The sequence below is a fragment of the Rhinopithecus roxellana genome, chromosome 12, assembly GCF_007565055.1.
Source record: "Rhinopithecus roxellana isolate Shanxi Qingling chromosome 12, ASM756505v1, whole genome shotgun sequence".
Taxonomy (NCBI): Eukaryota; Metazoa; Chordata; class Mammalia; order Primates; family Cercopithecidae; genus Rhinopithecus; species Rhinopithecus roxellana.
Window position 1 is genome coordinate 9,673,085 of NC_044560.1, and position 23,038 is coordinate 9,696,122.

At 48.1% G+C, this 23,038-nt stretch overlaps 1 protein-coding gene across 3 annotated transcripts in view; it reads left to right on the forward strand.

Annotated features, from left to right (window-relative positions):
- The window catches only part of CDA (cytidine deaminase), a 29,121-nt gene that overhangs the window by 446 nt on the left and 5,637 nt on the right, over positions 1-23,038 (forward strand). The window contains exons 2-4 of one of the 3 annotated variants that reach the window (XM_030913471.1): positions 15,787-15,898; positions 16,405-16,535; positions 18,964-19,165. In XM_030913471.1, the coding sequence (XP_030769331.1) occupies positions 15,787-15,898; positions 16,405-16,535; positions 18,964-19,100 (380 nt within the window). In that variant the 3' untranslated portion in view covers positions 19,101-19,165. Of the gene's footprint in view, positions 1-15,786; positions 15,899-16,404; positions 16,536-18,963; positions 19,166-22,359; positions 22,418-23,038 lie in introns of those variants that run through there. The other 2 variants (XM_030913472.1, XM_010364327.2) reach the window with 2 other exon arrangements.

Genomic DNA, 23,038 nt, shown 5'->3' on the forward strand with positions numbered 1-23,038 from the left:
CCCAGCCTACGCTGGAATGTTCCTACCCTGCCGACTGCCCCAGACCGCGCTCAAATGTGGCTTAAATCCATGGGCTGTCAATGCTTGGAGGACTGGGATGAGGAAGGAAGTTGGAAAGGAGGCAGGAAGGGGAGGCCATAAATCAAAAACATCAACAGTCCTGGGGTGCTGGCGGGGAGAGCGTTCGTGCTTTCCCAGCCTCGGATGTGTCTGGCACCTTGGACCTAGGTATTAATGCTCGTCTTTAGATGAAACTACCGAGGTCCCCAGAAGTGACATGACTTGCCCAAGGTCATGTGGGGCGCTGGTGGTGAAACCCTGGGCGGGAGGTTCCCCAAAGCCCTGCTCTCTTCCTTCCACCCACTGTGCTCTGTGCCAGCCAGGGTGGTGACGTGTTTGTCGGGTGTGGTCCTTGGAGAATCTTGGAAGTGAAAAGCCAGCTGGGGTTTCTGAGTCCAGCAGTGAGCAGCGCCCTGCGGGGCGGGGGCGGGTAAGGGAAACTGAGCCCGTCTGAGTCTGCTCTAATCTGTTCCGAAACTTTTTTCTTTGATGTATTGCTTTTATAGAAAAGTTCTTGTGAACAAAAATTCAAACTTGTTTTTGCTAAGCTTAGAGGCGTTCTCCTTCAGGGCAGTGGGGAACATGATGTGGAGGTGCCCCTTGATGTTACTCCTTTTCTGTTGAGGTTCTGTGACTTGCCTGGGTCTTAAACATCTTTGAGAGGGAGAAGCAGGTTTGATTGAGTGCTAACGGCCTGTGAAAGGAAGGTGATTAATGCTATCCATTTAACCCCTGCAACCCTGAAAGGCAGAGAAGGAAACAGGTTCGGAAAGTTTCAGTGCTCAAAATCGCAGAGCTGGGACTGGAACCCAGAGTTCCCCTGATTCCAAAAGCTGTTGTTCTGTGGGGAGTGAAGGATCTCTGAGTACCGTGTTGAAATTCAGACCTGTTTTGGTGGCTGAGATGAATATTAAACATTAACCACCACCACAAACAACAAACATTAACCACCACTGCAAACACCATTGCAACTCGCAACATTACAGAGTCTTGAATGTGGAATCAGCTCTTGATTCTTACAAAAACCTCCACATCGTTTCCAAATGGCACAGAAAGGGCCCTCCTACAATCCCCCTGCACCTGCACTGACCCCTCCTGTCATGCTTATCACTGTCCACTTACGTATCTGCCTCTCCCTTGGGACTTTGTGCTGCAGAGGGCAAGGGCTGTGTCTTGAATCTTTGTACCATTGACTTTCTCGTGCTGTGACCTAGAACCTGCCTGGCCCAGAACAGGCACTCAATAACTGTTGAGCGACTGACTGGATGAATGAATGAGATGAGTACGTTTGGAGAAGCAGAAGGAAGAGGGATGGCAGGGCAGGTGGTGGTGATGGGGGCTCAGCATGTTGGGCCATGGCATTTCCTGGCCTGTGGGGCCAGCGTGGCTGCCTGCCATCCATGCTTTCCAGCTCTGAGACTGGTGTTCTGCTTGGACCAGCAAGAGGTCAGACAGCCTCATCATGCCTCCAGAGCCAGGGGGCCCCCATGCCAGAATGCTCTGGTCCTTTCTTGTTTTAAAACCCACAATAAAGGAGGCACACTTTCACTCATTAGTGACACCTGGGAGCTACTTCCAGTGAAGTCCATGCCTTTGTCACCCTCATACTGATCATTCAACAGATATTTGCTGAAGACCAGCTCTGCACCAGGTAAGGTGCCAGGTGCTGAGGATATCACAGTGAACAGGGATGACATAGTCCCTGCCCCCATGGCAGGCCCCTCATCTTGCACAGGTGATGACTGAAGGTGGAAGCCTCATCCAATGATTGTGGAAGGAATGAATGGAGGAGATAAACAGGACTGTGGCCCATGTGCATTGCAGGGAAAGACCTGGTGCCACCAGAGAAAGGGTTGTGTGAGGGGGATTTAGAGAGTGAAATGGAGGCTTTGGAGTCAGAAGGTCCTGGGTTGGAAGGCTGGTGTTTATCAACTGTGTGACTCTGGGTGAGACCCTTCACCCTTGAGTGTCAGCTCACACTTTTTTTTTTTTTTTTTTTTTTTTTGAGTCAGAGTCTTACTCTGTCGCCCAGGCTGGAGTGCAGTGGCGCAATCTCAGCTCACTGCAATCTCCGCCATCCAGGTTCAAGCGATTCTCCTGCCTCAGTCTCATAGTAGCTGGGACTACAGGCATCCGCTACACACCGGCTAATTTTTGTATTTCTAGCAGAGATGGGGTTTTGTCATGTTGGCTAATCTGATCTTGAACTCTGAGGTGATTCACCCGCCTCAGTCTTCCAAAGTGCTGGGATTACAGGCGTGAGCCACCTCGCCCGGCCAGCTCACACATTTTAAGCCAGGGATCATAAAACCCACCTTTCAGGATGACTGTGAACAGAGCCAGATTCAGCTGGTATGCCTGGCACGGCACGGCATGGCAGGCAGCATCCACTCTGATCGGTTGGTGCCTGTGCTGAATATGTTGAATTTCACCCCTGGTTGTGAGGCTTTAAATGAGTAAATGCCTATAAAACATGCAGCACATTTTCTGCCTCGTAATAAGAATGTCACAAATGATAGCTGCTTCTGCTACCACTATTAATGCTATCATTATTCTTATTATCTGGAGGCAGATTGTGGAGGACTTTTGGAGGCCAAACAGAGACACTAAGATTTGAAGAGGTAGGAAGTAGGGAGCCAGGGAATGTTATTAAGAAGAAGAGTAACATAAAAGTGGTGTGTGATGACATTTAGTGTGACAGGTGCTCACCAAGGGCGGGGACAGAGGAACAGTGTCAGGGGACAGTATCTGCTCTGCTCACTGACCTGTCCGCAGGGGACAGTATCTGCTCTGCTCACTGACCTGTCCGCAGTGTCAGCACATTTCCTGGCCTATCACTGGGACTCTATAAGGTTTGTCGAATACATGAATGAAAGGCTTTTACTAGGAGTGGGACAGGTAGAATGAAGAGAAAGGAATGATCCGAGAGATGTTGTGTGGGACACATGGACCGGGCCTGGCATGGGCAGTGTTACAAATAAAGGCTGGGTGCAGTGGCTCACACCAGTAATCCCAATCCTTTGAGAGGATGAGGCTGGAGGATCCCTTGAGTCCAGGAGTTCAAGACCAGCCTAGACAACATGGTAAGACTTCGTGTCTACAAAAAGTACAAAAATACAAAAATGAGCTGGATGTGGTGGCGTGCACCTGTGGTCCCAGATACTTTGGGAAACTGAGGTGGAGGGATCACTTGAGCCCCAGGAGTTCGAGGCTGCAGTGAGCTGTAATCACACCACTGTATACAGCTGGGTGACAGAATGAGACCGTGTCTCAAAAAATAAAAAATAAAATACTAAATAAAGTGAAGGCACATGGCTTTAGGATTTCCACCCAGGTGGCCCAGGTGAATGATGAGGCACTGACTGAGGTGAGGCACTGAAGGCATGGCTGGACTGTGTGCTGGGGATGTGCTGGGCAGGGACCAGCAGCAGTATTCGAAGCTACAATGGAGTGAGCTCACTAAGGACTTCATTTAGATGACCTTCCGTAATCTCACAGCCAACTCATGATGGGGGACAATGAGTTTCACGTGCATTAAGCAGAGTACTTCCTATGGTCAGTGTCAGAAAGCAACCAGAACCAGAGTGGGCAAGGGTAGCACTTGTCTCAGAGCAGCTGGACCCAGGAACACAGACATCACCATGTCCTTCTTTATCCTTCTGGGGGCTGGTCTCTTTCTCTTGTCCTGCAGGTAGGCTTTTTCTGGGCATCAGGGAGCATGAGTGCAAGCAGTCTCTGGTTTCCATTCTTTTGTTTTTGATTTTGTTTTAGAGGCAGGGTCTCTCTCTGCCGCCCAGACTGGAAGTGCAGTGGCACAAGCCTAGCTCACTGCAGTCTCAAACCCCTGAGTTCAAGCGATCCTCCTGTCTTAGCCTCCCAAGTAGCTGGGACTACAGGTATGTACCACCATGCCCAGCTAATTTTTTTATTTTTATGGAGATGAGGTCTTGCTACGTTGCCCAGGTCGGTCTCGAACTCCTGGCCTCAAATGATCCTCCCACCTTGACCTCCCAAAGTACTGGGATTACAGGCATGAGCCACTGCATCTGGCCTGTTTATCGTTCATACAGCCTCAAAACCAGAGAGGACAGAACTCTTCCCCACCAATTCTACATGGAAAAATTCCAAAAAAGAAGTCCAATTGGTCCATCTCCAATTGCAGGCACATCCCTGGGCCAATCACTGTGGTCATGTAGTGTGATTGGCCAGCTAACTCAAAATATCTCCTCAGTGGGGAGTGGGTGGGTCTGTTACCACGAGAAGGGGTGGGGAGAGCTGAGCAGACCAAACCAATAACCAATACACTCACATTTTATCAAAGCCTGGGGATACCTGAGGCTATTTTATCTGACTCGTGCTCTTTCTGCCACCCCTTGCTGCAGGGTGGGGATAGGGAAGGGAGCAGAGAGATTTGTGCTGAAAAGGAAGGGGGACAAATGGAAGGTGTTTATCAGAATCCCTGGATCTCCTTACTGAAGTAGGAAATGAGGTCAGGTGCAGAATAGGAGGTGGATGCTGTAAGTTGGGGCTTGGAGCAGGGGGCATCTGGACACCCAGAGGAAGCCTGGTGTGGCATCATGGGGTGAAACAGAGCTGATCAGGAGGCAGAAATGGCACAGCTGAGTTTAGACACTGTGAGTTTACAGCTTATGGCAGAACAGGTCTGCCCAGGTCTGTGACTTCCTCCAGCTGAACACAAGACCAGCACCAGTGAAGGCTTCCCCCTCCAAGGCAGCTGGTGTCCCACCCAATTCTAAAGCAGGCCTGGCTGCAAAGACAGCCTTGCTATCACGACTTCATAATAATCATCATTTTCTCTCTGTTACTCCCAACCCTGGCCAGGACCTTGTGCCCCTCACAGATGGGCCACCCGGGATGGTGATTAGGTTTTCATGATGCACCTCGGGCTGGTGACATTCGTGACTGCTTGCGGGGAAAGCCAAAGGAGAGGTACAGAAAGAGGAGCTCACTGGTGAGGAAAGAGCTGCACAAAGAGGACACAAAGAGGAGAGTGGAGATGGTACAGAAGGAGGATTGAGAAAGCAAAGAAAATGGGCCAGGCGCGGTGGCTCACGTCTGTAATCCCAGCGCTTTGGGAGGCCGAGCTGGGCGGATCACCTGAGGTCAGGAGTTCGAGACCAGCCTGGCCAACATGGTGAAACCCCGTCTCTACTAAAAATACAAAAAAATTAGCCAGGCATGGTGGCGGGTACCTGTAATTCCAGCTACTCAGGAGGCTGAAGCAGGAGAATCGCTTGAACCTAGGAGGTGGAGGTTGCAGTGAGCCGAGATCACACCACTGTACTCCAGCCTGGGTGACAGAGCAAGACGCCATCTCAAAAAAAAAAGAAAAAGAAAAGAAAGCAAAGAAAATGGGCTGGGGAAACAGAGTCAACTCTGGGCCTTGCACATGGCGGAGGCTCAGCCAGTGTTCATGCAGCACCTGGTGGGCAAGGAAGAGAAGGAGTACCTGTAACCCTATGGGTACTGCGTGAGGTGTCCCTGGGCTCATGGCGAGTAGGCACCTGACGATGAGACCGCGAGAGGGCCAGAAAGGGTCCCAAGATGGTGCCGACACAAGACTTCTTAGCTGTAGTTTCTGCCAACTCTGCTGGCACAACCCAAGGGATGGGGGGGTTTATCTTCTTCAGCTCATGACCTTGGGACAGTGGTCTCGCTCCCTCTTTCCTCCTCCTTCCCTCTCTGTCTGCCATTTAGGGAAAAAGCCACTTTACTGGACCAGCTGGGGTGAATTCTGAGAAAAACACACCACATTTTAGAAGACACTTGAGGATGTCTTGGTTAATTAACCACTGAATCCAGCTTACCTTGGCTTAACTCTTAAATCTGAGTCTTCCATTTTCCCTCAAACCAGCCCCTGCTCTTCTGATTCTGTCCCTGGGCTCCCTTCCTCTGCCTGGATGCATTTTCCTAGAAGCATTTCTTGGTGCCTGACACCAGCCCCTCTCTTCAGCAGCTGATGGACCCCAGGCCCCATCCCCCAACACCACAGCACCTCCGGTCTAGGTAAGAGCAAGCTTCTCTAACTTGGGTCTTCAGCTTACAGCCCAGCTCCACCCACACCCCGTTTCCTGCTGTTTCCGCCTGCCAAGGAACTTCAGTTAGTCCTCTCCACTGTCACTCAAAAGTGGCTCATTTTGTGACCAGCCTGGGCAACAGGGTGAAACCCCATCTCTACAAAAAAATACAGAAATTAGCTGGGTGTGGTGACACATGCCTAGAGTCCCAGCTACTCTGGAGGCTGAGGCAGAAGGATGGCTTGAGCCCTGGTGGTGGAGGTTGCAGTGAGTTGTGATCATGCCACTGCACTCCAGCCCAGCCCGGGCAACAGGGCAAGACTCTCTCTCAAAAAAAAAAAGGCCAGGCATGGTAGCTCATACCTGTAATCTCACTCAGCACTTTGGGAGGCTGAGGCGGGTGGATCACCTGAGGTCAAGAGTTCAAGACCAGCCTGGCCAATATGATGAAACCCCATCTCTATTAAAAATACAAAAATTAGCCAGGCGTGGTGGTGGGCACCTGTAATCCCAGCTGTTCAGGAGGCTGAGGCAGGAGAATCACTTGAACCCGGGAGGCAGAGGTTGCAGCGAGCCGAGATCGTACCATTGCACTCCAGCCTGGGTAACAAGAGTGAAACTCCATCTCAAAAAAACAAAAAAGTGGCTCATTACAAAGGCAAACTTTACTACAGTCTCTCGACTCTATAGATGAGTTCAAACATAATTAATACCAGAAATGGTGCATTTGCAGTGGGAGGAGGTTAGGAACATGGAGAGAGTATCGTATTTCTTCAAGTATATGGACAGAACATTCCTCACGTGATTCTCCTTTTTTTTTTTTTTTTTTTTTGAGATGGAGTCTCACTCTGTCACCCTAGCTGGAGTGCAGTGGCACGATCTCAGCTCACTGCAACTTCCGCCTCCCTGGTTCAAGCGATTCTCCTGCCTCAGCCTCCTGAGTAGCTGGGACTACAAGCACGTGTCACCATGCCCGACTAAGTTTTGTACTTTTAGTAGAAACGGGGTTTCATCATGTTGGTCAGGCCAATCTTGAACTCCTGACCTCATGATACGCCTGCCTCGGCCTCCCAAAGTGCTGGGATTACAGGCGTGAGCCACCACGCCCGGCCCCTCATGTGATTCTCAAACGTGGTCCCAGACCTGCAGCCTCAGCAGCTCCTGGGAACTTGTGAAAATTTCAAATTTTTGAGCTCCAACCCAGCCCAGACCTATCGAATCAGAAACTCCAGGAAAGAGGCTTATAAGTGTGTTTTAAAAAGCCCCCTACTCAGGAGGCTAAGGCAGGGGGATTGCTTGAGTCCAGGGTTCAAATTCCAGCTGGGCAACATAACAAGACCCTGTCTCTAAAAAATATGTAAATAAATAAATTTAAAAAGAGAAGCCCTCCAAAACATTCTGATGCCCACTTGCGGCCGGGCGCGGTGGCTCAAGCCTGTAATCCCAGCACTTTGGGAGGCCGAGACGGGCGGATCACGAGGTCAGAAGATCGAGACCATCCTGGCGAACACGGTGAAACCCCGTCTCTACTAAAAAATACAAAAAACTAGCCGGGCGAGGTGGTGGGCGCCTGTAGTCCCAGCTACTCGGGAGGCTGAGGCAGGAGAATGGCGTAGACCCGGGAGGCGGAGCTTGCAGTGAGCTGAGATCCGGCCACTGCACTCCAGCCTGGGCGACAGAGTGAGACTCCGTCTCAAAAAAAAAAAAAAAAAAAGATGCCCACTTGCTTGAGTGTGAGAAATACTGCTTTAATCCCTCAGATTAAAGAGAGTGTTGTTCAAGATCCCTCAGAAAAGAGAGCGGGTGTAGTGCTCTCTGGCATTATTGTTTCTTTGGGTGGCTGGGCCCAAATTGCCTCATTGTGAGCTTCTTTCCTTGTTGATGTTTTATTTTGTTTTGTTGAGACAGGGTCTCACTCTGTTGCCCAGTCTGGAGTTCAGCACAATCTCAGCTCACTGCAGCCTCGACCTCCCCGGCTCAGGTGATCCTCCCACCTTATCCTCCCAAGTAGCTGGGATCACAGGTGTGCACCACCATGCCTAGCTAATTTTTAAAATTTTTTGTAGAGACGGGGTTTTGACATGTTGCCCAGGCTAGTCTCGAACTCCTGGACTCAAACGATCCACCCACCTCAGCCTCCAAAAGTACTGGGATTACAGGCGTGAGTCACCACACCCAGTCTTGCTGATGCCTTAATAACATCTGACCCCAGCCCCGCCTTAAGTACCAAACCACCTCAAAACATGGCCTCCCTTCCTGCAAGGCCATAGAGAATAAGAAGAGTCCATCGTATCTCACAGACCAGGATACTTGTTTTGGCCTCCTGCCACCAGCCTCCACTTTTACCTTCTGTAAAATGGTGTTCTAATAGTATTTACCTTACCCCACAGTTAAAAGGGTTAACTGACATTATGCAGGTAAAGCGCTCCACAGAGTGCCTGGTAGGTGAGTACCCAGTAAAAGAAAGCAATTAGTAATACTGGCACTATGATCATAGTGTTATTTCGTCCAATCTTATCATCATGGATTTCTAACTTAGCACCATCCCAATCTCTCTCATGTGTGTTTTGAAGTAAGCGAAGGCAATAGCAGAAGCAGAATTGGTTTGCCTGGTCAGATGACGCCGGCTTTCTGGGCTTAGAGAAGCAAAATAAAATTGCGCAGCATTTCAGGATGCAGTATGTGGACAAAGTCTTCCTTCCTTTTTTTTTTTTTTTTAAGCTAGAAAATTCAAGGAAATTACGTGAATTTGTTAGAGGCTCCAAATACAGTTATTCCTCTGCATCTTAAGCAGCTGGCACTGAAGTGGAAAATTCCACTCTTTCAATAATGGTTAGCCATCTCAGCTCAGACCATGCTGTGGTTTGAAGGTTTGCCTGTCCAAAATGCATAAGCATACTTTGGAGGGCTTCTCTTTTCAAATTTATTTATTTATATACATTTTTCGAGACAGGGTCTCACTATGTTTAATTGCCAATGCCACAGTGTTGGGAGGTGGGGCCTAATAAGAGGTATTTAGATCATGAAGGCTCTGCCCCCGTGAATGGATTAATACCGCTATAAAAAGGGCTTACAGGGTAGCTTCTCTCTCTTTCACTCTCCTGCCACATGAGGAATAGTGCTCCTCCCCTCCGGAGGATGCAATGTTCAAGGCGCCATCTTGGAAGCAGAGACTAGCTCCTCACTAGACACCAACCTGCCAGCAGCTTGACCTTGGACTCCCAGGCCTTCAGAATCATGACAAATACATTTCTGTCCTTTATAAATTACCCAGTCTGGGATATTACATTACAGCAGCACAAAACAGACTAAAACAGGCTGCTATAACAAAATACCACAGAGTAGTGATTTAAACAGCAGACATTTATTTCTCACGGTTCTGGAGGCCGGGAAGTCCAAGATTCAGTTCTTGGCGAGGGTCCTCTTTCCAACTTGACCATTTTCTCACTATGCCCTGACATGATGGAGTGAGAGAGTTCAAGAGTCTCTTCCTCTTCTTATAATAGCACTAATCCTATCATGGGGGCTGCCCCCTCACCACCTCATCTAAACCTGGTTATCTCCCAAATGCCCCACCTCCTAATAGTATCACATCGAGGGTTAGGGCTTCAACAGAAGAATTTTAGGGAAACACAAACTTTTAATCCGTAAGGAAAACTGAGAGCCCCCTGGCTTCACTGTTTCAGGCCCAGGACATACCACAAAGCATGCTAGAGACAAAATCTCTGCCCTCGGAAAGTTTGTAATATAATAGGAGGAATTAGATAATGAAGACATTCATTTCAGGAGAGTCTTAGGTGCTATGAAGAAAATTAAAGCAGGAGAAATGGATAGAGAGGGTTGGAGGCAGTGGTGAAGCCATTTTAGATAGGTGATTGGAGAAAGCATCTCTGAGAAAGTGACATGTGAGCAGAGCCCTGAGTAGAGTGAATAGTGCACAAAAGGGAAAGAGAGTTCCAGGCAGTAGGAACAACCAGTGCAAAGACCCTGTGGCAGCAGCATACTTGGTACCCTGGGGGAGCACCTGGAAGGACAGCAGGTCTAGAGAACAAAAGGAGATGAGGGCCAAGAGGTAGCACCAGATCACTTATGACCTCGGTACCAGATCACTTATGACCTCGGTACCAGATCACATATGACCTTGTCGTCATAGGAAGGATTTCAGGCCAGGCACAGTGGCGCACGCCTATAATCCCAGCACTTTGGGAGACTGAGGTGGGTGGTTCACAAGGTCAGGAGTTCGAGACCAACCTAACCAATATGGTGAAACCCCATCTCTACCAAAAATACAAAAATTAGCCAGGTGTGGTGGCACACTCCTGTAGTCCTAGCTACTCGGGAGGCTGAGGCAGGAGAATCACTTGAACCTGGGAGGAGGAGGTTGCAGTGAGCCGAGATTGTGCCACGGCACTCCAGCCTGGGTGACAGAGCAAGACTCCATCTCAAAAATAAAATAAAATAAAATAAGAATAAAAGATTTCAAAGTGCCTGAAAGACAGGGAGAGGACCACTGGCATACCTTGTCGAGAAGGCGCAGAGGGTCACATAGCCCTACCGTCACCAAAGCCTTTATTTTTACGCAATTGATAACAGCAGCAGCTAACAGCTGCTGACCATTTCCTCTGTGCCAGGCTTTGTGTTAAGTGCTTTACATGAGTGATCTCAATTTATTCTCACAAGAGGACTATAACAGAGATTCTATCATTAGCATTTTACAAATGAGCCAGTGAGTCTCAAAGAGGTTCAGTCCCTTTCCCCAGCTCTCAGAGCCAGTAGGGCAAAGAGTCCCAGGGCAGAATGAAACCTAATAGAACCTCTTTCTACAGGGCACTGTTTGAGTAGTGGGGCGTGTGAGTGTGCCCCCTGCCACAACCATCTTTCTCTGTCATTAACTGGCCTACTGACACGTTTTACACATAGTAAAGGAAGATTTCTCTCTCTGAGGCTTTTCTGAATTTACAATGCAGACACATGTGACTATCCTGAGAGACTGGGTCTTCTGCAAGTATGGAAATGTGCTTTAATGGCACATCAGCAAAACCCAAGATCTGCATACATCACTTTTGATGGGAAAAGTGCTAGACTTTAGTCAGGGATGGGGCAGGGAAGCTGTAAGGGTGGGACTGGGAGAGTCACTAGACTTGGAGTGAGGCTGGCAGGGACCGTAATCTGGGAGAGAGGCAGAAACCAAGTGTAGGGATGTCAGTGAAGGTGGGAGTGGTGAGCAGATACAGTAGGTGAGAGTGGTGTTTAAAGAAAGTCATTTTCAGGGGCTGGGCATCATGGTTCACACCTGTAATCCCAGCATTTTGGGAGGCCGAGCTGGGAGGATCACTTGAGGCCAGCAGTTCAAGACCAGCCTGGCCAACATGGTGAAACCCCATCTTCACTAAAAATTAAAAAATTAGGCAGACATGGTGATGCACACCTGTAATCCCAGCTACTAGGGAGGCTGAGATGAGAATCACTTGAACCCAGGAGGTCGAGATTGCAGTGAGCTGAGATCGTGCCACTACACTCCAGCTTGGGCGACAGATAAATAAATTAATTAAATTAAATAAAAAGAAAAGAAAAAGAAAGTCATTTCAGGTGAGGATCAGGAACCTGGCTGGGGAGAGAAGGTGAGGAGCAAGAGACACTCATTCATTTATTCATTCAACTTTCATTGACTCAGCAGACAGACTGAGCAATAAGGGGCCAGTTATCCCAGCTATAATAACTAACATTTAAATAAACAAAAGCTCTCAGGGTTGCAACTTCCTGATTGTTCCCTGCCCCACAGTCCAACTGTATTAACTGATCTCTGTACAGTTTCAAATGATAAAAATACACATGAACTATTTTAGACAAAAGGAGGATGTATTGGTTCCTGTAACTAAACCATGGGAAGAGCTGGAGTGTAGTCAGACCTCAGGGGCAACTGGCACCGGCCAGACTCCTTTCTTTCCAGCTGTCATCTGTCATCCATTCTTCTGAGTGCCCATTTCAGCCTCCCTCACTGGTCTCTTCCATAATGAATGGAAACGTGGCGGCCCACACTCAGCGTCTCAGAGAGAAACTGAAGTTCCCACGCCGAGATGAACTCTGATTGGCCAGTTTGAGTCAGCTGCTCATCTTTAATCCCATAGCAAGGTCATAGGAGACAAGATGGCAGCTCCCATTTGAACTACATGCTGGGGAATAAAGTAAGGGTCATCCCTCAGGGGAAAAAAAGTAAGAGGTGCTAAGCTGTCAAAACAGTAGATGCTCACTGTAGTCTACCCTTTGGTGCTCAGTATACACGCCTGTTTTCTTCCCCAAAGTAGAACTCCGAACCAGCCCCCACCTAACACCATATAGCCATCCCATGCACCACTGTGACCACATTCACTCTCACCCCGACAAGGGACCTGCAGCTGTGGCACCCAGTGGTGTCTAATGACATCTGTCAACTCTGGACATGAATGCCTGTGATCCTGAGAACAATGAGCTAAATGACTAATCACTCCTAACATGCCAATGTAAATAATGAAGGGACCAGAAAATATGTGAGGAAAAATATACAAGAAGATAATGACCAAATAATTCCCAAATGTGATCAACACAGAACAAAATACTTCATAATCACAATGAAGACTTGGACTTAGAAAAGGAGGTGTAGGCTGGGCACCGTGGCTCACACCTATAATCCCAGCACCTTGAGAGGCCAAGGTAGGTGGATCACTTGAGCCCAGGAGTTTGAGACTGGCCTGGGTAACCCCATCTCTACAAAAAATACAAAAAATTAGCCAGGTGTGGTGGTGTACACCTGTGGTCCCAGCTACTCGGGAGGTTAGAATGAGAGAGTCAGTGGAGCCCAGGAGTTTGAGGTTACAGTGAGCTATGATCGTGCCACTGCACACCAGCCTGGACAACAGAGTAAGATCCTGTCAAAAATAAAGGAGAGGGGAGAGGAGGGGAGGGGAAGGGAGGGGAGGGAAGGGAAGGGGAGGGGAGGGGAGGCTAAGTTGATGAAATAAATAAGAATACAGTGACTCAAACAAGATGGTGGCTTATTTCCCTCATCTAACAGACCAGGGGTGGGCTGGAGTCCACAGCATAGGAGATGCTTTTCTCTGCCCTGCAAAGTTGTCCTGGAAATCAGATTCCTTCTGACTAGGTGTCCCACCATCCCTAGAGTTGTGTCCTCATCTGCATGTTCAAACTGACACACATCATCACACCCACATCATGGTGTTTTTTTTTGTTGTGTTTTGAGATGGAGTCTCGTTCTGTCGCCCAGGCTGGAGTGCAGCTGTGGCATAATCTTGGCTCACTGCAACCTCTGCCTCCCAGGTTCAAGAGATTCTCCTGCCTCAGGCTCCTGAGTAGCTGGGACTACAGGTGCCTGCCACCATGCCAGGTTAATTTTTGTATTTTTAGTAGACAGGGTTTCACCATATTGGCCAGGCTGGTCTCAAACTCCTGACCTTGTGATCCGTCTGCCTCGGCCTCCCAAAGTGCTGGGATTACAGGTGTGAGCCACTGCGCCCAGCCTCATCATGGGTTTTTATAGGCCAGACTTGTGGCTTCTTTGGCAATCCAATTCTATCAAAAAGTTAGAAACATGCTGATCTATTTGCTTCCAATTATTTCCATACAGAAATGCCACACCCAAAGATCCCTTCTGGACATGGTTCTGAAGCCTGCCAGCTCTCACATTTTCCTAACTAGCTCCCATGCCTGACCCATCCCTGCTGCCCCATCTTAATGCTGGCTATTGTGGTGACTGAAACAACAGGCTGGGTGGGCAGATGACACATCACATCTTTGCCACAGGGTTGATTCCCACTGCCAGGAAGAGAAATTTCAGTGGTAGGTACAACGGCCTGCCTTCCCAGTAATTGCAGGTGGAGCTTTACCAAATAACAGACTAGGAGGAGTCACCGTCCGGCCATCTTCCCTCATCTGTGTTTTCTCCTTTGCGTTGCTCAGCCACTAAGCCAATGTCACATATTTAGATTTTTTTTGTTCAAGTTGCATCTCACCTTCAGCATAAATGTCTGCATTAGCTATAGGTTACACTACTATAGCAAACAGATTCCAAGATGCAGTGACGCAAACATGATAGAATTCTGTTTTTCTCTCACACAACAATTCCGAGTAGGCCCCAGGCAAACAGGCAACTCTGCCCCATGAGTTGACCAGGTTTCCAAATTCCTTCTCTCTCCTTGCTGCTCCTCCATCCCCATGGCCACAAGGTCAAAAGTGTCCCACTCCATCACCTCCACCTTCCAGCCTGTGGAAGGAGAAAAGAATGGAAGTAATAGGCAAGCAACCTCCTTACCAGAAATTTCCCATATCACTTTGGGCCACATCCCATTGGCCAGAACTGCATCATGTGACCACACTGTGCTGCAAGGGAGTCTGGGAATTACAGTCCCTAGCTGAGTGGCCATGCTGGAATGGGAGGCACTTATATTACTTAAAGGAAGAAATAGGAAATGAATACTGGGGAACAATTCCTATCTCTGCCTCAGGGAAAAAGGCAATTTACAAACAGTGGTACAGACCAAATACCACATCTTGCTGGTCAAGGGAAAACCCAGGTTCCATGGTGATTTGTTCATAGACTCACTTCCCTGAATATGGGGACTTTCTTAGCCAATCTGGTGATGCAAACATCTTGTCTCCTGGGAGCAGCCCTGGCTTATCGTACCCCAGGAACTACCCTGAGAGAGCCAATAGGAAGGACTCCCTTACTGAGGGCTGGGCCATCTTAGAAGCCCACATCCCATTGGAAGCCCAAGGATTGTTTTAAGCCTTGTGCAATCACAGGCAACTTGCACAAAGCTCAGGGTTTTTTTTTTTTGTTTGTTTGTTTGTTGATTTCTTGTTAGTTAGTTTTGACAGTTTGTTTTGCAACACAGCTGAAATAGAACCCTGGCTGAACTCTGACAGCCAGTACCTAACCCCAAAATTTTGTCCAGGCTCAAACTTGGAATCAGGATCTGTCTTAGTCCGTTCAGGCGGCTATAATAGAATACCATAGACTGGGTAGCTTGTAAATAACAGAAGTGTATTGCTCACAGTTCTGGAGACCAGAAAGTCCAAGGTCAAGGCACTGGCAGATTCAGTGAGGGCCTGCTTACTCATAGACGCTGACTCCTTGCTATGTCCTCATGCTGCAGAAGGGGCAAGGCAGTTCTCTGGTTTTCTAAGTGCATGACTCCCATTCCTAGGCTTGGTCCCTTTCATTCTGTTCTCATTATCTAATCGTTCCTCCAAAGGCCCCACTTCCTAATACCGTCACCTTGGGGGCTAGGATTTCAACATATGAATTTGATGGGAACACATTCATACCGTGGGGCTCTTAGATGCAGGTATGGGGGCTCTACTTGTTTTTGTAAGCCTCAGCATCTCCCCTGGCCTTGACCTCTGCAGGGGTGATGCGGCTGCCTAATCTGCCTGTTGTGCTGCCCTGCTCCCAAGCTGTGCTTCATCATGGAGGCACTGGGTAAATTAAGACAGTGCCAGGTTCCTGGGAAGGGCCACTACCATGGACCAAAGAGTCTACCGGTGCCCCAAGTCGAATTGCCCTTTCCTTCTCCCCATCTTGTTTGGAGTAACCAGTTCCTTCCTGCTTTGGAATGGGGCAAGCCTCTTACTCAACACATGCAGCAGGAAGTGTTTCTGCCAGACTTACCACTGGACTCTGCTCTCTTCTCAGGGTGTAACATAGAAAATGCCTGCTACCCTCTGGGCATCTGTGCTGAACGGACCGCTATCCAGAAGGCCGTCTCAGAAGGGTACAAGGATTTCAGGGCAATTGCTATCGCCAGGTGAGTGGGAAAGCCCAGGTTGCAACAATATTCATTCATCTCTTTAGCCAACATCTTCCTTACACATATTATTCATTCATTCATTCATCTGTCATATGTTTGTTGTGGACTTCCTATGTGCCAGGCGCCGTATAGGGCCCTGGGATGAGTGCTGAGGATAAGGAGACAAATAAGAAATGGAGTCTGCCCTCAGTGAGCCTGCAAGGCAGGTAAATAAGCAAGGCAACTCATACAAGGGCCGGTATGCCCCTGTTCCAGCAACACAAAGTGACACAGACTCCTTTCCTACAAGAAACAACAGAAAGGCAGCCTTGAAACACAGAGTGGGGAGGACCTAAAAATCACCTGCTATAGACTCCCTTGCCACCACCCCCATTTTATAGCTGATGAAATTGAGGCCCAGATAAGTTGAGCAACTTTCTTGGGAGTTAGTGCCAGTGCTGGGATAAAACCCAGGTTCCAGAGTCTCACTGCAGGGCTCATTCCACTGTATCATGCTGTGCTAGGAGATGGAACACGTTTCCCTGCTCTCCGCAAGCTGATGCTAGGATCCTGAATGAGCCACTCAGCATTGCTCACTCCTTCATTTGGCAACACTCGCCTCAAGGTTCAAGAACCAGGATACAAAATCAGCCAGGTAAACACTAGTCATGGTTCAAACTAATCAGAGTCCAGCCCGGGTTCTGGCTGAACAAGAGCCCCAATCAATGCTCCTATATGTCCCAAACATAAATATCCTAGTTGGCATGGCTTCCTCTCCATGGGAGCACGTTGAATTCTTGTTGGGTCTGGCCCTAGACTCAGTGGTTTCAGGATCCAAGCATGTATAAATTAGCCCTTTTACTAGACTCCATTATTTAATGACTTAATGGTGAATCTCTCCAGTGTGCACCTTTGCATTGTATATGACAGTTTTCTTAACAAGTTATTGATGCAAGAAAAATGACATGGGAAATGTTTATCCCACCCAGAAGGAGGCTGCATGCTTGTTGGTCTTTAGCAACATCTGGGTGCATAGGTCACATTCTATGAGGGAATTACCTCTTCACTCATAGTGGAATTAATTCCTGTGGCAGAGCTACAGCACCTTTTTGGCTAAAATGCAGAAAAAGAGCTACACCTTTTAGCACCTTTCTGGCTAAAATGTGGAAATGCAGGGGTTTAGTGCAAGGTCAGTGGGGACTGTACAGAAGCGAGCCCACGTGCCTTTTATAAGATCCTCAACTTTGCCTCAGTCTGGCCCCGAGGTGACCCAGCTTATTCAAGGTTTGTTTCTGAGTAAGTAAAGCCCGAGGTGCACTTAAGGAGAAGGGCCCCAGTATCCGAGAGCCTTCCCTGTGACCGAGGTGTGTCCTGGCTTCCTTAAGGCTTCCAGAGGAATAAATGATGCTGTGCTGAGAACATTTTGTGCAGATAGGCCGAGATCAGGATGTGAATTGCACTTTATGGGAGAAAAAAAAAAAAAAAAAAAAGGAGGGAAATAACTCAATTTCAAAGCTGATCCAAGAAAATAATGATATTCTAGGCAAAAAGAGGCCAAAGTCAACCAAAGGATAATGATGCCTTGCTCTGTTTAGAATTTTCCAAATGAGAGGCTTTTTCTCTTGGTCATTATCTACTTTCAAACACAACGAAATGTCACTAGCAATGATTAGCAAATGTCGTTATTTACACAAAACCTGCCATTTTTCCAGCCCCCAACTGCTGTACTCTGGGTATTCAGCCTGCATCAGTGTCCCTGAGCCCAAAATACACTCATTATCACACTCATGATTTGTTAAATTGAGAGCGTTTGTGGATTTAGAGGATGAATGAGAAGTACCAACTCCCTCATTAACATCAGATGGGTCTGAGCAGCCTCAGAGGAAACCCCTCTGAGGTCTCTAAGGATGGAGACCGCACTCAGGAAAGGTCCATGTGTCTTACTGCTCTCAGACAGGTGAGCTCGCCCCACTGGGTCCCAGCTCTCATGATCAGAGTCAGTAGGTTTCCAGCCCATCGAGTCTGATAAGCATGGCCTCAGTGTATGATCAAGGTGAGCACAAACCACAGAAAACTGTAAATAGCCAGCAAAAGGCAAGACAGAGTGAAGGGCAGGGGAGAGGGAGAAAGGGGGAAGCGGTGAAGCAGTGAAGAAACATCCTGAGGCAGCCAGCAAGTGCTCACTCAGTCTTGAGTCTCTCTCTTGGCAGGAACGTTGAGTAAGTTAGAAGCCCAGGCTTCAGTGTCAATGAAACCTGTTTCCAAATCCAGCCACATTATGGACCTTAGGCATGCTGCTTAGACCCTGAGTCTGGCTTCTCATCTGTGAAATGGAGGAGACTGGTTTGTTACAGGGTCTCATGAAACAATTTCTATAAAGTTCCTGACACAGGGTATGTAATACATTCACACTATTATATAGTTGCTTTTTTTTTTTTTTTTTTTTTTTTTTGGTTGGTTTTTGGTTTGGTTTGGTTTTTCTTTGAGAACAAGCCTCACTGTGCTGCCCAGGCTGGAGTGCCGTGGCAAGATTTCGGCTCACTGCAACCTCAGCCTCCCAGGTTCAAGCGGTTCTCATGCTTCAGCCTCCTGAGTAGCTGAGACTACAGGTGCCTGCCACCATGCCTGGCTAATTTTTGAATTTTTAGTAGAGATGGGGTTTCACCATGTTGACCAAGCTGGTCTCGAACTTCTGGCCTCAAGTGATCCGCCCACCTGGGCCTCACAAAGTGCTGGGATTATAGGTGTGAGTGACCACATTCAGCCTCAAACTATTACATTGTTTTAAAGTTATCGTTATTTATTCTGCAAGCCGCAAAACTACCAAAGGCAGAATGTGTAGATTTGGGGTTCAAATCCTGATTCTGCCACTTTACTAACTTTGTGTCCTTGGGCAAGCTGTTTCATCTTTCATGATCTACAGCATGCAGGTGATAAGAGTGCCTGCATACCTCCGCCCCTTACAGGGTTGTTGGGGATTAAATGAACTAATTCACTTAAGGTCCTTAGCACAGAGGCTGGCGCACAGAACCACCATGTACGGGTAAGCCATTAATGTTAACACGCTGTCTCTATATCCTCAGTGCTAGGCTGCCTGGAAACACCATCCTGTGACTTGGTTGTTGAAGCCTACACCAAATCTACCTTCCCAGTGGAATGCATGTTTACCTTGAAATCCCTGATGCAGATCACCTTGTCCAGGGAGCTAGCCATTGGGTAGTGGGCCACAGATGCCACAAGATTCAGAAAGGAGGCCGGACGCGGTGGCTCATGCCTGTAATTCCAACACTTTGGAAGGCCGAGGTGGGTGGATCATGAGGTCAGGAGATCGAGACCATCCTGCCTAACACGGTGAAACCTCGTCTCCACTAAAAATACAAAAAAAAATTAGCCGGGCATGGTGGCGGGCGCCTGTTGTCCCAGCTACTCGGGAGGCTGAGGCAGGAGAATGGCATGAACCTGGGAGGCGGAGGTTGCAGTGAGCCGAGATTACGCCACTGCACTCCAGCCTGGGCGACAGAGAGAGATTCCGTCTCAAAAAAAAAAAAGATTCAGAAAGGAAGCGGTGAGCTCAGCAGAGGTCAGATTACACAGGGCCTTACAGGCCATGGAAGGAAGGCTGAATTTCATTCAGAGCAACTCTCCCATGGCCCTAACCATGCCTTTGTTACAGCATTTCTGTGAAATTTTATCTACCCCTCCAGAGGGTAAGCTCCCGGGATTGTCTGATTGGTCTTTGTTGCTCCTTTCCCATGCCTGCCTGGCATAGAGAAGGGTTTTGGTCGACATGTGTGGAATGAAGTGAAAAATAACCCCCAAAAAGCTTAAGAGAGGCCCTGGCTGCAACAGCTGTTATCCAGTAATTGCAAGAGTTCACTCAGCGTCCTGGGCAGGAGTCGCCACCCTCTCATGTACCCATGGGTTTTTCTTCTGAAGCTGGAAGCGTGCTCAGAGAGAACCCCATCTTCCCATGGAACAGAACCTTTCATTGACTGGACCCCCACATATAAAAGGTAGTTATGGTGAGAATTAAAATCGCATCTCGGCTGCTTTATTTTAATCAGAGTGTCTATCCCTGTCTCCACATGGTTGGTTGGTTAATCAGTTGCCTAGCTCCCCTCACTAGTCTATAAACTCCTGAGCATAGTGAATTTTGTCTGTTTTGTTCACTGCTGCACTCCTAGCACCAATGACAGTGCCCAGCACATAGTAGGTGCTCAGTAAATATTTGCTGGTTGAAATGAGACGATGCATATAAAATGCTTTGCAGAATGCCTGGCACATTCTAGACACACATTATCTTTTTTTTTCTTTTTCTTTTTTTTTGAGATGGAGTCTTGCTCTGTTGCCCAGACTGGAGTGCAGCGGCATGATCTCAGCTCACTGCAACCTCTGCCTCCCAGGTTCAAGCAATTCTCTGCCTCAGCCTCCCGAGTAGCTGGGATTACAGGCATCTGCCACCACGCCCGGCTAATTTTTGTATTTTTAGTGGAGGTGGGATTTCACCATGTTGGCCAGGGTGGTCTTGAACTCCTGATTTTGTGATCCACCCACCTCGGCCTCCCAAAGTGCTGGGATTACAGGCACAGGCACACACTATCTTAATAACAATTGTTGTTAAGATATAATAAGATGAATTATTAAATAGTACATAAAACAGCATATAATAAAACTGTATATGATAAAGGACTAAAATTATGACAAAGCTTACATAGTAAGGAAACAAATATCCAGCACTTAGAACAGGAGTAACAATATGTATATAACATTCTAAAGTTTACAAAGTCTTCCATACACCTTATCTCCTTTTATCTTCTAGCATTCTTACAAAGCAGATGACGTATCATCCACATTTTACAGCAAATAAATGAGCCTTGGATGAGTTAAAATGACTTAGTCAAAGTCACCCATAGCAAAAGGAAGAGCCAACTAAGAACCAAAATTTAAATCCTGTGTTCTGCCAGGCACGGTGGCTCATGAGCCCAGGAGTTCAAGACCAGCCTGGGCAATATAGTGAGACCCTATTTCTACAACAAATCAAAAAATGAGCTGAGTGTGGTGGTGTGTGCCTGCAGTCCTAGCTACTCAGGAGGCTGAGGTAAGAGGATCCTTTCAGGCCAGGAGGCAGAGGCTGCAGTGAGCCATGATTATGCCACCGCACTGTAGCCTAGACAACAGAACAAGACCCTGTCTCAGATAAATAAATAAATAAATAAAAATCCTATGTTCTTCCAGAGATATCACAAAGCTGTGTGTCCAAAAGAATAAGGAGGATGGTGGCTGCTGGCTTCACCTGTGGTGCTCCAGCAGGCTTGGAATTTTCCATCATCAAAGGCACTTGTTTGTTTTGTTTTGTTTTATTTTGAGGCAGAGTCTCGCTCTGTCGCCCAGGCTGGGGTGCAGTGGCGCCATCTCGGCTCACTGCAACCTCCGCCTCCCAGGTTCAAGCAATTCTTCTGCCTCAGCCTCCCGAGTAGCTGGGACTACAGGCGTGCACCACCACGCCCAGCTAATTTTTGTATTTTTAGTAGCAACGGGGTCCACCATGTTGGCCATGATGGTCTCAGTCTCTTGACCTCATGAGCCACTCGGCCTCCAAAAGTGCTGGGATTATAGGCGTGAGCCACTGCGCCTGGCCAAAGCCACCTGTTTTAGGGACCAATCCTTGTCCTGCTCAGACCTAGAGGTCTGCCTGTAGGAGCCTAAACTCTCACAGGCAATCCCTGGCTGGTGAGCTTCTCTTCTCCAGGCTTTCTCCAGTGCAAGCAACCCATTTTTCTCTCTGAGTCACACGCACCTTATTCTTTCATGCCTCAGGGCCTTTGTACATACCGTGTTTTTGTTTGTTTATTTGTTGTTTTTTGAGACAGGGTCTCTGTCAGCCAGATGGCAGTTCACTGCAGCCTCCGCCTCTCAGACTCAAGTGATCCTCCCAGCTCAGCCTCCCGAGTAGCTGGGACTACAGGCCTGCACCACCACACCTGGCTAATTTTTTGTATTTTTAGTAGAGATGCGGTTTCACCATGTTGGCCAGGCTGGTCTCAAACTCTTGACCTCAGGTGATCCACCCACGTCGGCCTCTCACAGTGCTGGGATTACAGGTGTGAGCCACTGCGCCCAGCTGCATTTTGTTTAAAATGATAACTCAGCTGGTTTTTTACATCACCCACTGGGCTGAACAATCTCCTGAAGACCAGAGACAAATTCTCTTTGACCTTTGTATTCCCTGGGTGTGGGTGACGGTAAGTGCTCACTAAACGTTTATGGACGGCACTAAGGAAAGTCCTGCTCGTGGCCCTGCCTTGTGGCAGTGTGGAAAGCCACCTCAGCCTTCAGGACACAGCGGATCTGTGAATCAGGAACTGCCTGATGGGGTATGACCCAAATCAGGAACGAGGCCAAGACAATTGCCTAAATCTTAGCAATTGTCCTCAGGCCTTGGGAGAGACTAATTTGAGTTTGACTCTTTGCTTCCCCAGTGACATGCAAGATGATTTTATCTCTCCATGTGGGGCCTGCAGGCAAGTCATGAGAGAGGTAAGTAGCTTCTCTTGCTTTCTGGAATGCAAATCTCTTCCCTGTCGCAGGCTATGGGAGCCATGCCAAGCTGCAGGCGTGGCAGGCGTGGAGACACAGCTATTGGCCCGTTTGCTCGGTTGGCTGACTTCTAAGGCCTCCCTACACTTGCATGAGTCACTGGAAATTATTCCTTCATTTAACAAATACTTACTGAGCGAGTGTCTGCTCTGTGCCAGGCACTGAGGTAGCTCTGGGGAGGCAGCAGGGAAAAGATGGGCCAGGCCCTGCCCTCACAGAGCTCATAGGCTAATGCAGAAGACAGATGATAAACAAGGAGCAAAATAAATAAACAAACAGTGACATTTCTGAGTCAAGAGGGCTATAGAGAAAAAAAAAATGCAGAAAAAAAAAAAAGGAGTCCAGTGACAAAGGGGCAAGCAGGGGACACTGCAGACTGGGGTCAGTGAACAACAGCCCATGGGCCAAATCCAGCCTGCTGCTTATATTTGTAAATAAAGTTTTATTGGTACACAGCCATGGCCATTCATTCACCTATTGTTCATAGCCACTTTGCCCTGACAACAGCAGAGGTGAGAGCCATTATGACAAAGGCCACATGGCCTCTAAACCTAAGATATT